At 47.6% G+C, this 17,672-nt stretch overlaps 1 protein-coding gene across 1 annotated transcript in view; it reads left to right on the top strand.

Annotated features, from left to right (window-relative positions):
* Positions 1-586: 586 nt before the first annotated feature.
* LOC121538196 (solute carrier family 2, facilitated glucose transporter member 1-like) overlaps positions 587-17,672 on the top strand; it is a 49,666-nt gene continuing 32,580 nt past the window's right edge. The window contains exon 1 of the mRNA XM_041846008.2: positions 587-934. Coding sequence (XP_041701942.1) covers positions 917-934 — 18 coding nt within the window. The 5' untranslated portion in view covers positions 587-916. The remainder of the gene's footprint in view (positions 935-17,672) is intronic.

The following is a 17,672-nucleotide window of genomic DNA, read 5'->3' as shown; positions in this document are numbered from 1 at the left end:
TATAATTTGTGGCACATTTGGTGCTTTTATCACAAACTGAACGATTACTATGAAGATTACTCACCCCACAATATGGTCTCATTTATAAATAGCCTCAGTGCTTGAACATTTAATTAATCTAATCCAGGAAATCAACCTTGGCCATGTTCCTACATCAACACTACTATGCACTTCCACCTGAGCACAAGCCACTCTGTCCCTTTCAGAGAGAGACTACATTTTATCATCTTGTCTTTGTGTCTGCACATAGTTAATGCTATACCTTTAAAGTAGCCTAACAATAACAAATATTTCAGTGATAAGCTACAGTCGCTAATGGAGAATTGAAATGCTAATCTATTAACAAGTTATCTTGCCTTAGATACTTTGATTACTTTTTCAAAGTAACACACGCAACATAAATATTGGCTGAAGTGGAAAAATGTCTCTGTCCATCGCATAAAACTTTATTGTAGTACTGTAGTATGTTATGGGCTACGTCATCTGCCGAGCTATCCACAGCCAATCAGAGCCATATGTTACGAATAGGCTCTCCCACACTTAATATACAGACATTGATCCCTCACGTCCGAAGCGCTCGCTTGGAAACTAGCGATAGCCAATCACAATGAAGCTGCTTGAATTATATTAACCGGCTTATGTCCATTAGCAGCAAGTCAATGGGAGCCTATAACGGTCTAGAAACGCACCACACAAGAGATAAGGAAAGACTGCATAATTTTTTTTAGTTTTTTACTTGATATCAACATTGAAAAAAGCTTACAACAGTGTAGTAAACCCTGTGGATTTTAGTTGCCTCTGAAGATCCGAGGAAGATACAAGACACAAGGAAGATACAATAATATTATCCAAGCAGGAGCTGCGAGTTGTCCCAACAGACCTGCTTTCAACCATCGATCTACTTCACTGATCAAATATGGAAGGCGGAGGCAAGGTAATGACAAAGATAGACTAGTTAAATTAGCCTAGTATCCAAGGTATGCTGATGGCCAATGGATAGTCTTGGTAGCCTGTGCTGTTGGTTTTGTCTACATGAGTTTGAAAGTCCTGCTGAGTTTAAATGGCCATATTCATTATAGGTTATGCAATATCAGATGCTTTGTTGCAACTTTTTTGCACATTAGGCCTATATGGAGTACTGCCCTGAAACGACACGACACAAAGGATGTTTGCGATGTTAAACTTTGGCAATATCTAGTGTTGTTGAGTATGGCTGGGTAGAATAGGATGGTTCAATTTGTCTGAGGGAACAAAGTCTCAAACTTGCATATCAGTCTAGACTGGGTCCTGATACCTGAAGCAGAGAATGTCTGTGATGGATTGTTTATTTTGTGGAACATACAGTACTTTATTTGAGTTAGACCAAGTGTCAAAACATGATCTCTCTATGTGTTTGTGTGGGTGTGTGTGTTGAAGTCCTATGTCAATGGGTCATGCAGATGTACATATGTACATGTCTCCTTGCCTGACAACATTTGAAACCATGTTTATATATATATATATATATATATATATATATATATATGTGGGGAGACAAGTATTTGATACACTGCCAATTGTGCAGGTTTTCCTACTTACAAAGCATGTACATTTACATTTTAGTCATTTAGCAGACGCTCTTATCCAGAGCGACTTACAGGAGCAATTAGGGTTAAGTGCCTTGCTTAAGGTAGAGGTCTGTAATTTTTTATCATAGGTACACTTCAACTGTGAGAGATGGAATCTAAAACAAAAATCCAGAAAATCACATTGTATGATTTTTAAGTAATTAATTTGCATTTAATTGCATGACATAAGTATTTGATACATCAGAAAAGCAGAACTTAATATTTGGTACAGAAACCTTTGTTTGCAATTACAGAGATCATACGTTTCCTGTAGGTCTTGACCAGGTTTGCACACACTGCAGCAGGGATTTTGGCCCACTCCTCCATACAGACCTTCTCCAGATCCTTCAGGTTTGGGGCTGTCGCTGGGCAATACGGACTTTCAGCTCCCTCCAAAGATTTTCTATTGGGTTCAGTTCTGGAGACTGGCTAGGCCACTCCAGGACCTTGATATGCTTCTTATGGAGCCACTCCTTAGTTGCCCTGGCTGTGTGTTTCGGGTCGTTGTCATGCTGGAAGACGCAGCCACGACCCATCTTCAATGCTCTTACTGAGGGAAGGAGGTTGTTGGCCAAGATCTCGCGATACATGGCCCCATCCATCCTCCCCTCAATACGGTGCAGTCGTCCTGTCCCCTTTGCAGAAAAGCATCCCCAAAGAATGATGTTTCCACCTCCATGCTTCACAGTTGGGATGGTGTTCCTGGGGTTGTACTCATCCTTCTTCTTCCTCCAAACACGGCGAGTGGAGTTTAGACCAAAAAGCTCTATTTTTGTCTCATCAGACCACATGACCTTCTCCCATTCCTCCTCTGGATCATCCAGATGGTCATTGGCAAACTTCAGACGGGCCTGGACATGCGCTGGCTTGAGCAGGGGGACCTTGCGTGCGCTGCAGGATTTTAATCCATGACGGCGTAGTGTGTTACAAATGGTTTTCTTTGAGACTGTGGTCCCAGCTCTCTTCAGGTCATTGACCAGGTCCTGCCATGTAGTTCTGGGCTGATCCCTCACCTTCCTCATGATCATTGATGCCCCACGAGGTGAGATCTTGCATGGAGCCCCAGACCGAGCTCTCTGGTCTTGGCCATTGTGGAGAGGTTGGAGTCTGTTTGATTGAGTGTGTGGACAGGTGTCTTTTATACAGGTAACGAGTTCAAACAGGTGCAGTTAATACAGGTAATGTGTGGAGAACAGGAGGGCTTCTTAAAGAAAAACTAACAGGTCTGTGAGAGCCGGAATTCTTACTGGTTGGTAGGTGATCAAATACTTATGTCATGCAATAAAATGCAAATTAATTACTTAAAAATCATACAATGTGATGTTCTGGATTTTTGTTTTAGATTCCGTCTCTCACAGTTGAAGTGTACCTATGATAAAAATTACAGACCTCTACATGCTTTGTAAGTAGGAAAACCTGCAAAATCGGCAGTGTATCAAATACTTGTTCTCTCCACTGTATATTGCTCACTCTGAGAAATTATCATCCTAGTTAGTTGTCTGCCTTATATGGTATAAACATCGGATTAATTAATTACTTGGGGAACCCTGTCCCTATATGTCAATAACACATGTAATTATTCTAAAACATATTGAGGCACTTTTCAGCATCCTTATAATTATGTGCCTCAGAGGAGGCTGCCAGGAGGTACACATTCACGGTCTCTGAATTGTGTGTTTTAAACAGAGGTTGTCTTGGTCTATCTGTCTTGTGTGTGTGTGTGTGTATGTGTGTGTGTGAGTGTGTGTGTGTGTGTGTGTGTGTATTTGGTTTACATCCTGTTCTGTGGGGGGTTAAAGAATGCACTCATTGACCCCAAAAGCTAGTTTGCTCTCTCTCATTTACTGTTGTTTACATTTGGGTAATGCCCCTACTCATGGGTTAACTTTCTGATGAAGCTTTTCAGCACTCTTTATCTCCACACTATTATCCCCCTTGCATTACTTTTTTCCTGAAAATCAAACTATGGGGTCCAAATGAAAATACATTTAGTAGCAGCAACTTCAAAGTGTTATCAAAGCCATCCAAGTATTCAATACACACCCACACACTCACCCCACCCCCCACACACACTTTCCTCTCCCCTTCAGAGAGAACGTCCAGAACACGAGGAAGCAGTATTTCCAGTTCAATGGTTTTAATGAAGATCCACATACACACACATACAACACCACTCCCTCTGATACTAATTGTGGTTATTTAGCTGCACGCACAATCAACATCAGAAAATAAAAGGTATTTTTCCTCAGGAGGTAGAATGAGCTGGAGGGAAAAACGATTGGTCATCAGGATAGAAAACTACTGACTGACTGATGGCCCTGCCTGTTGGGGTCCTACGCTAAGTCCTGGGAATAAAGGCTGCTGAATGGCTAATAAATTTACATTTTAGTCATTTAGCAGACGCTCTTATCCAGAGTGAGTGAGTGATTACATTTTCATACCCCCCGTGGGAAACGAACCCACAACCCTGGCATTGAACTACAGGGGCCTAAATAATTATGATTGGCATGACCTTATTCCCAGAAAACTAAAAGAAAGTTGGGGTCTTGAATAGGAGATAAGCTGACATTTTTACAGCCGCCCCCAAATGTGTTGTACAAATTTGCTTCAACTGACAGGCCAGCTAAGGGTCAGTAGCTTCTTGAGGAAGGGCAGCTGGATGAGCCGAGCAACAGGCCTGACGTAGGTTCTATCCTTGACTTGGATCTCTGCTATCCTCACTTACCCGTCTGCTCCAAGGATAACTGACTTAACAGTTCCAACTTGCCAGAGTGCTCTAGGAGACTGATCATCCACGATCATCACAACGGTCCCAACTGCAGGTTCCTCCTTATCCTTGTGCCACTTCTGGCGGGCTTGTGAAGCAATGCAAGAAATGGTCGGCTAGAACCTGGCTGTGTCTCTGTCTTTTGCGACTGAGCAGTTCAGACTCTGGGTAGACCACCTGTGGTAGTGACGAGTCTGGCCGCCACCATGAGAACAGAGTTAGGAGTGATTGGATACAGATCTGCGATGTCCGAGGACACATACCCCAAGGGCTTGGAGTTCAAGATCCCTTCTATATCAATTAGGATAGTCCTCAGCACCTCTTTGGAGACAGTCTGTGCGCCGAGGGTGGTTTGCAAAACAGTCTTGATGGATCTGATCTCCCTTTCCAAGCATCCTCCAAAGTACGTCGCACTTGGCGGGTTGAAAGCAAGCAAATCTTTTGACTGGCCAACTGTTCCTGGAGCTGTTGGTGGAGAGCCGTGAAGGCCTTCTGTAGCTCTCACTCTCATACCTTGAAATTCGTTCCTCAATCTGCCAAGATCAGAAAGGATACGGTCCTAAGCAGTCGACACCTGTAAAATAGAATGAGGGCTACTGGAACCGCAGTCAGGCTGGAGGTAAGTCAGCCATCTTAGGCACATCTGGCTGGAGTCGCCACTTCCTGCATTCGGTGCAACCAAGCTGGAAGCGGCAGATAGCTGTCCTCCCCCTCAGAATCCATAACTCGGTAAACACCCTCTCTGGGCCCGGGTGCCGCAGCTGCTCATCATATTTCTTGATCAGTAGCCTCGTGACTGGATGAGCTGGGTCCAGGACCACTGGGTGAAGGATGTCAAGGCCCAGCTAATCACACCTTCGAAGGCGACCTCCAACACTGATCAGTCCGGTGTCGTTGTCATACTCAGGGGCCAGTGTCACCATACGGCTGCTCGGAGGGACTGGCTTACCTGCCTCTAGTAGGGAGAGGACTTCTGGGAAGCTCTCAGACTGGGCATGTCTGAGAACTTCGAATTCGGCTTGCTTGAAGTTGTCAGCTGAGGGACTGTTGGCACTACTGGCCACCCCGTGTAGTGACTGCACTGTGGCTTCCAACAGCTCCTGAAAAGTGTTGAACTTGGCAACATCAGGGAGAGACGAGTTAATGTCCACTGACATGAGTCCACAGAAGTCAGGCTTTCACAGCTCCTCTGCTTCATCAGGAGGTATTTCGTCCGGTCGTCTCGGCCAGGATGACTGGGCCTGCCACAGGAATGGAGGACCTTGACTCCAACGATTGTGTTCTGAGAGCTGAGACAGTGTCTTGCCACGCGTGATATCATCAGCTGGATTGTCTCAGTGTCCATGTAACGCAAGGCCTGGGGATCCATGAGCTCCTGTATTTCAAATACCTTGTACCTGCAGGAGTCTGACTGGAGCCAGATTAAGACTGTTGTAGAATCCGACCAGTACGTGATGTCGTGGATCTCCAGGTTTAGTTATTTTTTGAGGACCACGGCCAGCTGGGCACAGGTGAGTGCAGCGCAGAGCTCGAGTCTTTGGCATCGACTGTTATCGTTTTATGGCCACTCTTGATCTTGCTGCAAGGAATGCCACTTGGATCCTCCCGTTGGAGTCTTCAGTACGGAGGTACACGACGCAACGTACGGACGCTCTGAGGCATCACTGACACTTCTTGTGCTGATTGGGAGGTCCATGTCGGTACTGACGTAACACGTTGGCAGTGTGACTTGAGGCAGCTGTGGAAGTTCGTTCTCCCAAGTAAGCCAAGCTGGGAGAAGATCTTCAGGTAGGTCTGGGTCATACCACCCTCTTTTCTTGTACCTGAGCCTCTGGACCATGACCTTGACCCGTGTAGTGTATGGGATGATGAAGCAGAGTGGATCACATATATGCAAGGATCCGATATATGTTGTGTTTGGTGATTTTTTTTCTCCATTTGACCGTGCTTGTAAAAAAATATATAAAAAAATATGCCATTTGGCAGACGCTTTTATCAAAAGCGACTTACAGTCATGCGTGCATACATTTTTCGTGTATGGGTGGTCCCGGGGATCGAACCCACTACCTTGGCGTTACAAGCGCCGTCTAGCCGAGAGTGTCAGACAGACATTGCCATCGTAGTCCAAGTGTTTGCTCTTGAGGTTCCACACCAGCCTGGGTGAACCAGAGCTCACTGCTCTCCAATCTGGACTCTTGAGATAGGTGTCTGATGACTGCTGGAAGGTTGCTGACCCACTGGCGTAGATCGAATCCGCCCTCAGTAAGGAGGTGCTTCAGCTTGTCCACCAGTTTCTTGGCTTAATCTACAGTGTGGAGGCTTTGTAGAGAGTTGTCTATGTAGAAACAGCGTTGTACAGAGAAGTACACTTCAGGCTCGCTGTGGTCAAACGCATTCTGATGAAGAGCGAATGTAGCGCAGCAGGGACTACACGTCGTCCCAAAGGGAAGCACCTGCCACTCGAAGACATCAGGGTGGTCGTCTCGGTTCATGTCTCGCTACAGAAACCGGAGAAGAGGCTGGTCTTCGGGTAGCAGGCGAACTTGATGGAACATCCCTTTTATGTCGCTGCTGATGGCCACAGAGTGTTCCCAGAAATAGAGAAGGACTCCTTGCAGAGTACATAGCTTCCATGGTCGGTCCAGGAAGGAGTTGTTCGTTCAAGCTTTTGCCTCTGTAGTTGAAGGAACAGTTGAAGATCACTCTGTTCTTCCCATTGTGGTGGACCATATGATGGGGAATGCATGAACGGGTCACTGCTTTGACGTTTGCAGAGAACGACAGGGTGTTGTCCAGGGTCACGCCAAGGTTCTTTGCACTCTGGAAGGGCAACACTGTGGAGTTGTCAACCGTGATGGAGAGGTCTTTGAGCGGACAGGCCTTCCCCGGGAGGAAGGGCAGTTTTGTCTTGTCGAGGTTGAGCTTGAGGTGGTGGGCCATTGAGATATCTGCCAGGCACGCAGATGAGTGTCACCACCTGGGTGTCAGAAGGGGGGAAGGAGAAAAGTAGTTGAGTGTTATCTGCATAGCAATGATAGGAGAGACCATGTGAGGATATGACGGAGCCGAGTGACTTGGTGTATAGAGAGAAGAGGAGAGCGCCTAGAACCGAGCCCTGGGGGACACCAGTAGTGAGAGTACGTGGTGCAGACAAAGAGTGGTGTGTTGTTGTGTGTTGTGTGTGACTTGACTCGAAGCTTACCTCATAGTCAATTAGATGATGTGGGGGGTGAGTTTAATTGTGGGGACGAACCACAACTTGTGGAGGATCTTCTCTGGTGACTGGCATCCTTGGGCTGTAGCAGTTACTGGATCCGGTTCAAAATACCATTGAAAAAGAGCGCCACCAACTGGTGGTGGACTGCGATAGAGGTGCCGGTTTATAGGTGCAACTGTCCCAAAGTCCTGGTAAGAGGACTGATAAAGACCTGCAGGAGACAGGGATACAACTCACACTTTATTGCCACATCAAACAGACAGGCACACACACATAGCAAACAGGAAGAGGAGGAAACTAGTGGAAGTGATAATGATAGTGTTGTAGTGGTTTCTGTAGAACAGAAGAAACAGGGAATATATATTACACCAGAGTAATAGCAATGTAAGGCTATACAAAGGGAATGGCAATGATGTAACATATAGAGCAGTAATAGCAATATAGCGTATATGGTAATGGCTGTACAGTGATAGGCTACAAAGCTACTACAGTGTAAGCAGTAACAGGGCACAAATAGCATTCAATGGAAACAGTATACAGCAGAGTTGTGGACTCAAGTCACATGACTTGGACTTTAGACTGACTCAAGTCACAAATTTGATGATTTGAGACTCGACTTGATAGAAAATAAAATAACTTGAGACTTGACTTGGACATGGAGCCTCAAGACTCGGGACTCGACTTGAGACTGATGACTTGAAATTATCTGGCAACGTTTTGTAATGTTTTGTCACTTATTTTGTGGCACAGAGTCTACATGGATTACTCTACATGCAGCCAGAGACAGAAGCCGCAGCATCATCACCCTTGCAAAAAAAACTGCAACAGATTGGCTAGTGAAACGCACACTCGGCACTCTGATTGGACCAGCAAACTGTCAAACAACACAGGTCGGGTGAGCTAGTGAACAGATTGCTGATTTGCTGTACAGCAATAGGATCGGCTGCAGCGCAAACGTCAAATTGTAGGAAGAGAGGATTGCCATAATAAATAAATATAATAAAAATGGTTTGGTGATCAAGAATATTAACTGTTTACTTTGCAAGGTCACCAGCAATGGGGCAACCATTACTAGCATAGACCTACTGGTATTTTGGTATGTAACAATTGCTTGAAATGTATAATTTACTTATGAAGCTTGCATTTGGAATTTGTTGTTAAAATGAATTATTACTGTTATTACCATAGGCACGGCTCTTCACTTGCTGTCACAGCGACGTGTATGCGGTAGGCGAAGTCAAGAGCAGGACACCGAGCTACTGGCAGAAACTTTACTGGATGCAGTGCAAATACAAAGTATAAAGGCAACCTCAAGCAGAGAGGAAATAATATGACCCGCACACATGGGCAACTGCCGCAAAGACCAAAACAATTACGCACAATACACAATGAGAAACAGAGGGTTATAAAGGGAACACAATTAAACATAATGGGAAACAGGTGTAAACAATAAAGACCAAACAAGACAAACACCGAAACATCGATCGGCAGCAGCTAGTACTCCGGGGACGACGAACGCCGAAGCCTGCCCGAGCAAGGAGGAGGAGCAGCCTCGGCTGAATCCGTAACACTTGCGCTCTCCAAACTCCCGCCAGTGGAGGGGGAGTGCTATTTCAGAATGTTGAATAAGAGAAAATGATTTTTCCATGTATGCATGGTGTTGAAATATCATTTATAATCATTAAGTCTGATTAAGACGAATGTACCAATATAACAATGGATGTGTAAATTGCCTTTTACATTATAGAACCAGTTTATTGGTTGTAATTGCTAATTGTGTAATTGAATGGTCCTGGGGGCCAAGTGCTTGTACTATGTAGGCCTACCTGTTTGAGCTCCTGATAGGACAGGTTAAGCCTGATACAGAGGCTATTTCTTTGCGGTTATAGCCCGTGTATATTTGGTAAATCTACTTGCATATTTTGTATGATATGGTGCTTTCACCATTGGATCACCGACCTGTAAATAAATCTACACTCTGAGCACGTCAACCTGCCTTGCCTTCTGCTGATTTTATGCCCTTATGACTGCTACAAGGTCCCTATTTTACAATTACATGGGCAAAAAAATTAATGAAATGGGCTGTCTGGTAGCCTCAATAAATAGACAAAGATTTGTAGTTGAACAGGTGTTGCATGTATAGATTTATTTTTACTTGACTTGAAACTTGACTTGAAAACTTGTGACTTGACTTGCTCTTACAATGCATGACTTGGACTTGAATCGAGTCTTGACTTGAGACTCTGGCCTTGTTACTTGAGACTTGTTTTGACTCGAATAATAGTGACTTGGTCTCACCTCTGGTATATAATATAATATGCCATTTAGCAGACGCTTTTATAGTTTTTTATAGCAGATTAGCAGCTAGTAGTTAGCAGGCTATGGGGCTAGGATGCTAACATGTGAACGGTGGCCATGTTGGTTGTGGTTAGGACTACAGCAGGAAGTGACCGGACATGATGACGTCAGCGGTCGGCCATACTGGTTGTGTAACAAGAAGGACTAGCTGGTAGCCATCTTAGGTCACACAACAATAAATTGAGGTACTACTCCTAATGGCCTGGGTACTGTACCCAGAATAATGCTAAAGGGGACAGATGAACAGGGTATGCAGTTGGCTAGTACTCAGGCATGTAGAAACAGCATACTAGCATGAAATAAAACATATATAAGCAGTTGGTTACAAAGTAGTAGTCCTATTACAAGTATACAGATTAAATAAACATACACTGAACCCTAACTGGTTGCGAATACACTTACGTTGTCAAAGACGCACTAAACACTGGGAGTCCAGAGGCAGGATTGTCCATGGTATTTTATTAGGATCCCCATTAGCTGTTGCAAAAGCAGCAGCTACTCTTCCTGGGGTCCACACAAAACATGATACATGACATAATACAGAACATTAATAGACAAGAACAGCTCAAGGACAGAACTACATACATTATTTTTTTTAAAGCAAACGTAGCCTACATATCAATACATACACACAAACTATCTAGGTCAAATAGGGGAGAGGTGTTGTGCCGTGAGGTGTTGCTTATCTGTTTTTTGAAACCAGGTTTTCTGTTTATTTTAGCAATATGAGATGGAACGGAGTTCCATGCAATAATGGCTCTATATATTACTGTACGCTTTCTTGAATTTGTTCTGGATTTGGGGACTGTGAAAAGACCCCTGGTGGCATGTCTGGTGGGGTAAGTGTGTGTGTCAGAGCTGTGTGTAAGTTGACTATGAAAACAATTTGGGATTTTCAACACATTAATGTTTCTTAAAAAAATAAGAAGTGATGCAGTCAGTCTCTCCTGAACTCTTAGCCAAGAGAGACTGGCATGCATAGTATTTATATCAGCCCTCTGATTACAATGAAGAGCAAGACGTGCCGTTCTGTTTTGGGCCAGCTGCAGCTTAACTAGGTCTTTCCTTGCAGCACTGGACCACACGACTGGACAATAATCAAGATTAGACAAAACTAGAGCCTGCAGAACTTGCTTTTTGGAGTGTGGTGTCAAAAAAGCAGAGCATCTCTTTATTACGGACAGACCTCTCCCCATCTTTACAACCATTGAATCTATATGTTTTGACCATGATAGATTATAATCTAAGGTAACGCCAAGTAATTTAGTCTCCTCAACTTTTTCAACAGCCACACCATTCATTACCAGATTCAGCTGAGGTCTAGAACGTAGGGAATGATGATGGTAGCCTCTGCCTCTGCTGGGCTGGAAAGGTTATCTCTAAAGTGTGTGCCTCTGTAACCCAGGACCAGAGAGAGGGTTCAGAGGGTTTTTCACAACCATGAAAAATATGCCTTGGTTATGCAATTCATCAGGATGGAAAACTACTGACTGACTGATGGCCCTGCATGGTGGGGTCGTACGCTAAGTCCCTGGAATAAAGTTAGCTGATTGGCTAATAAATAATGATGATTGCAATATGAAAACAAAAAAGAAAGTTGGGGTCTTGAATAAGAGATGAGCTGGCCGTTTTTACACCCGGCCTGTCCTTCACAGGGGACAGTCTTCCCTCGCTGGGTGGGCGAGAAGCTAAAGGGCGTCCGAAAGGTGTCCATGGCAACGGTGAAGAAGGAGTGAGCATGACACAGCAGCAGCTGATCCCTGCAAAGCTGCACGCTGGCCGACTCCGCTTCCCTGAATATAACCTCCACACAGGAGCACTGTCATGCACAAGATAGAAGCGAGATTACTAAAATATTAAAAGGCCACTGACGTAAAACGCTCAAGCCTGGAAAAATAAGATGGAGAGTGTGTTATTGTTTAAGCAGGGCATATGATTTTGTTTATACCTGATTTTAAAATAAGTGATTTATGATATATAAGGTCTAAAAGGAATTTAGGAGTAAAACTACTCTCAGTGCATCTCTCTTTTGACTTAATAGATTGAAGATGCAGATTCTAGAAGGTGAAATGACTGAGAGATTGTCACGCCCTGGCTCTGGGGACACTGTTATGTTGAGCCAGGGTGTGTAGATTTCTGTGTTGTAGTTCTAGTTGTTTCATTTCTATGTTGGCCAGTGTGGTTCTCAATCAGAGGCAACGAGTGTCAGCTGTGGCTGGTTGTCTCTGATTGGGAACCACATTTAAACAGGCTGTGTTCCCACAGTAGTTGTGGGATCTTGTTTCTAGTTGGTTTGTGTTAGACCGTGAACTGTCACGTTATCGTTTTGTTTATTTTGTCAATATATCGCTAAATAAAGAGTATGTTTGCCTGCAATGCTGCGCCTTGGTCCTCCTCTGTTCCCGACGAACGAGACAGAAGATCCCACCAAGACTGGACCAAGCAGCAAGTCCAGGAGCCATCGCCTGAGAGAGCTCTAGCGGATCTCCTTCGCCTCCTCGACTGGGTCAAGCCATGTGAGGAAGAGAGGGGCTTGACGTGGAAGCAGAAGGGCGAAAGGCTGGCAAAAAGTATGGAGACCTGGTCCACGGGTAGGAGTGAAGCCCATCAAATTTTTAGGGGGGGGCTAACGCCGTGGACGACGGGGCAGCAGGAGACCGCGACAGAGCAGCCCAGCGGGTTGGCAGAGGAGGCCGCCAGGTTACGGGGGCCACTGGTCGAAGAGGGGAAGGAAGGTGTAGAGGCACGGCGAGAGGTACTGGGGTGTGTTACCAGTCCGGTCCGGCCCGTTCCTGATCCCTGCATAGGGCCAGTGGTGTGTGTCCCCAGTACGGTCCGGCCTGTTCCTGTTCCTCGCATCGAGCCTGTGGTGCGCGTCGCCAGCCCGGCCCGGCCTGTTCCTGCTCCCCGCACCGAGCCTATGGTGCGCGTCACCAGCCCGGCCCGGCCTGTTCCTGCTCCCCGCACCGAGCCTATGGTGCGCGTCGCCAGCCCGGTCCGGCCCGCTCCTGCTCCCCACACCAAGCCAGTGGTGTGCGTCGTCAGTCCGGCACGGCCCGTGCCTGTTCCCCACACCAAGCCAGTGGTGTGCGTCGCCAGCCCGGTCCGGTCCGCTCCTGCTCCCCACACCAAGCCAGTGGTGTGCGTCGTCAGTCCGGCACGGCCCGTGCCTGTTCCCCACACCAAGCCAGTGGTGTGCGTCGCCAGTCCGGTCAGGCCCGCTCCTGCTCCCCACACCAAGCCAGTGGTGTGCGTCGTCAGTCCGGCACGGCCCGTGCCTGTTCCCCACACCAAGCCAGTGGTGTGCGTCGCCAGTCCGGTCAGGCCCGCTCCTGCTCCCCGCACCAAGCCTATGGTACGCGTCGTCAGTCCGGCACGGCCCGTGCCTGTTCCACCGGTGCCTGGTCCGGCACCGGTCAGCTGCTTCACGCCGGAGCTAGAGCAATCCGCTCCACCAGTGTGCAGTCCAGCTCCGGCCAGCGGGGCCAGACCAGACCAGGGGTACTTTGGGGGGTTGGAGAGGGAGCGGGGATCAGGCCCGGAGCCGGATCCGAGTGCCCACCCGGTCCCTCCCCTGTGGTGTTTGGTTGACGCGGTCGGAGTCCGCGCCTTTAGGGGGGGGTACTGTCACGCCCTGGCTCTGGGGACACTGTTATGTTGAGCCAGGGTGTGTAGATTTCTGTGTTGTAGTTCTAGTTGTTTCATTTCTATGTTGGCCAGTGTGGTTCTCAATCAGAGGCAACGAGTGTCAGCTGTGGCTGGTTGTCTCTGATTGGGAACCACATTTTAACAGGCTGTGTTCCCACAGTAGTTGTGGGATCTTGTTTCTAGTTGGTTTGTGTTAGACTGTGAACTGTCACGTTATCGTTTTGTTTATTTTGTCAATATATCGCTAAATAAAGAGTGTTTGCCTGCAACGCTGCGCCTTGGTCCTCCTCTGTTCCCGACGAGCGTGACAGAGATTCCGGTCGATATGAGTAAGAGGGTAATTTTATGGACATCAGTGTGACTGCAACTTATTTTATATACAGTGCCAGTCAAAAGTTTGGACAAACCTACTCATTCAAGGGTTTTTCTTTATTTTTACAATTTTCTACATTGTAGAATAATAGTGAAGACATCAAAACGATGAAATAACACATATGGAATCATGTAGTAACCAAAAAAGTGTTAAACAAATCAAAATATATTTTATATTTGAGATTCTTCAAAGTAGCCACCCTTTGCCTTGATGACGGCTTTGCACACTCTTGAAATTCTCTCAACCAGCTTCATGAGGTAGTCACCTGGAATGCATTTCAATTAACAGGTGTGCCTTGTTAAAAGTTAATTTGTGGAATGTATTTCCTTCTTAATGCATTTGAGCCAATCAGTTGTGTTGTGACAAGGTAGGGGTGGTATACAGAATATAGCCCTATTTGGTTAAAGACCAAGTCCATATTATCGCAAGAACAGCTCAAATAAGCAAAGAGAAACGACAGTCCATCATTACTTTAAGACATGAAGGTCAGTCAATCCGGAACATTTCAAGAACTTTGAAAGTTTCTTCAAGTGCAGTCGCAAAAACCATCAAGCGCTATGATGAAACTGGCTCTCATGAGGACCACCACAGGAAAGGAAGAACCAGAGTTACAGTGGGGGAAAAAAGTATTTAGTCAGCCACCAATTGTGCAAGTTCTCCCACTTAAAAAGCTGAGAGAGGCCTTTAATTTTCATCATAGGTACACGTCAACTATGACAGACAAAATGAGAAAAAATAAATCCAGAAAATCACATTGCAGCTCCAGCAGCACGCCGACCCCAGCCTCGGGGACGGCCAGGAGGACGCGGAGTAGGGCGAGCCGGATGGCGACGGTGGAAATCCCGCAACAGGGAGGGATCGAGGATATCCCTCACCGGGACACAGTACCGTTCCTCCGGACCGTACCACTCCCACTCCATGAGGTACTGAAGGCCCCCCACCCGACACCTCGAATCCAGGATGGAACGGACAGAGTACGCCAGGGCCCCCTCGATGTCCAGAGGAGATGGAGGAACCTCCCGCACCTCAGACTCCTGGAGAGGACCAACCACCACCGGCCTGAGGAGAGACACATGAAACGAGGGGTTAATACGGTAATCAGGGGGAAGTAATAACCTATAAGTGACCTCGTTGATTCTCCTCAGGACTTTGAACGGCCCCACAAACAGCGGGCTCAGGTTCCGGCAGGGCAGGCGGAGGGGCAGATTCTGGGTCAAGAACCAGACCCGATCCCCCGGTACAAAGACCGGGGCCTCACTGCAGTGACGGTTAGCGTTGGCCTTCTGACGACGCACGGCGCGCTGGAGGTGAACATGGGCAGCGTCCCACGTCTCCTCCGCGCACCGAAACCAGTCATCCACCACAGGAGCCTCGGTCTGGCTCTGGTGCCACGGTGCCAGAACTGGTAGGTAAACCTAAAACACATTGGAATGGCGTTAGGTTAGTTGAGGAGTGGCGAAGAGAGTTCTGGGCATATACTGCCCATGGCAAGAACCCCGACCACTCCCCCAGACGTTCCATGAACGCCTTCCAAACCTTGGACGTGAACTGGGGACCTCGGTCGGACACTATATCCTCTGGCACCCCGTAGTGCCGGAAGACGTGAGTAAACAGGGCAGGGCCGTGGGGAGACCGGGCAGAGGAAGGAGGTGGCAGGACTTGGAAAAGCGGTCCACAACGACCAGGATGGTGGTGTTACCTTGGGAGAGGGGAAGATCAGTCAAGAAATCAACACTAAGGTGAGACCATGGTCGTTGTGGAACTGGTAAAGGTTGTAACTTACCCGCTGGGAGGTGCCTAGGTGCCTTACTCTGGGCCCACACCGAGCAGGAGGAGACGTACACCCTCACGTCCTTAGCCAAGGTAGGCCACCAGTACTTTCCGATCAGGCAGCGCACTGTACGACCGATACCTGGGTGACCAGAGGAGGGTGACGTGTGTGCCCAGAAGATCAGACGATCCCGGATGAGAGCAGGCACGTACCGCATGCCAGCTGGACACTTGAGGTGGAGATGAATCTGTGCGTAATGCCTGCTCTATATCCGCATCCATCGCCCATACTACCGGCGCCACAATGCAGGAGGCCGGGAGTATGGGAGTGTTGTCTCTGGGCCTCTCTTCTGTGTCATACAGCCGGGACAGTGCGTCTGCCTTCACGTTCTTCGTACCCGGAATGTATGACCGTATAAAATCAAACCGGGTGAAGAATAGGGCCCACCTGGCCTGGCGAGGATTCAGGGTACGGTAGTCCGTCCAGACGAGGAAAGGGTGTTTCGCCCCTTCGAGCCAATGTCTCCACACGGTCAAAGCTCGGACAACAGCCAACAGCTCCCGATCACCGACGTTGTAGTTCTGCTCCGCCGGGCTGAGCTTCTTTGAGAAGAAGGCACAGGGGCGGAGCTTGGGTGGCATGCCCGAGCGTTGAGACAGGACAGCGCCTATCCCTACCTCGGACGCATCCACCTCTACTACGAACGGTAGTGATGGATCGGGGTGGGCCAGTACCGGAGCTGAGGTGAACAGACCCTGCAGTTTGCTGAAGGCCAGGTCAGCCTCAGTAGACCAGCGGTGCTGGGACGGCCCACCCTTCAATAGGGATGTAATGGGAGCTGCAACCTTGCCAAAGCCCCGGATAAACCTCCGATAGTAGTTGACGAAGCCAAGGAAGCGCTGCACCTCCTTAACCGTGGTTGGAGTCGGCCAATTACGCACGGCTGAAATGCGATCTCCCTCCATCTCCACACCTGAGGTGGTAATGCAGTATCCGAGGACGGAGACAGACTGCTGGAAAAACATACACTTCTCTGCCTTGGCATAAAGGTCATTTTCCAACAGTCGGACCAGCACTTTGCGAACCAGGGACACATGCTCGGCGCGCATAGCAGAATACACCAGGATGTCATCGATGTAGGCCACCACACCGCGACCGAGCATGTCCCGAAACACCTCGTTCACAAAGGACTGGAAGACGGATGGAGCATTCATCAAACCGTAGGGCATCACCAGGTATTCATAATGCCCTGTGGTTGTGCTGAATGCTGTCTTCCACTCATCCCCCTCCCGAACACGCCCCAGGTTATATGCACTCCTGAGATCTAATATGGTGAAGAAGCGCGCCCCATGCATTGACTCAATCACTGAAGGAATGAGGGGGAGAGGATAACTAAATCTTATAGTCTCCTTGCGCAGACCGCCGTCTTTCTTCTTCACAAAGAAGAAACTCGAGGAGGCGGATGAAGTGGAGGGACGTATATACCCCTGGCCCAGGGACGTATGTTTCCATAGCCTCCGTTTCAGCCTGCGACAGGGGGTACACATGACTCCTGGGAGGTACAGCATCTACACAAAGGTTTATCGCGCAATCCTCTGCCCGATTAGGTGGTAATTTTGTCGCCTGTATCTTAGAAAATGTGTGCGCCAGATCATGGTATTCGGGGGAATGCGCACGGTGGAGGTACCGTCTGGACTTTCCACCATGGTTGCACCAATGGAAACACCTAGACACCTACCCTGACACTCTTGCGACAACCCTGTGAGAACCCTCTGCGTCCATGAGAAGGTGGGGTTGTGGAGTGCTAGCCAAGGGATACCTAATACCATAGGGAAAGCAGGAGACTCAATAATCGAAAAAGTAACCTGCTCACAATGAGTCTCCTAGGTGATCATGGTGACTGGTACAGTGACTTCCTTTACAAACCCGGA

Source organism: Coregonus clupeaformis, chromosome 24 (assembly GCF_020615455.1).
Source record: "Coregonus clupeaformis isolate EN_2021a chromosome 24, ASM2061545v1, whole genome shotgun sequence".
Taxonomy (NCBI): Eukaryota; Metazoa; Chordata; class Actinopteri; order Salmoniformes; family Salmonidae; genus Coregonus; species Coregonus clupeaformis.
Note: the sequence above shows the minus strand (reverse complement) of the source record. Positions and strands in the feature narration are given on the sequence as shown.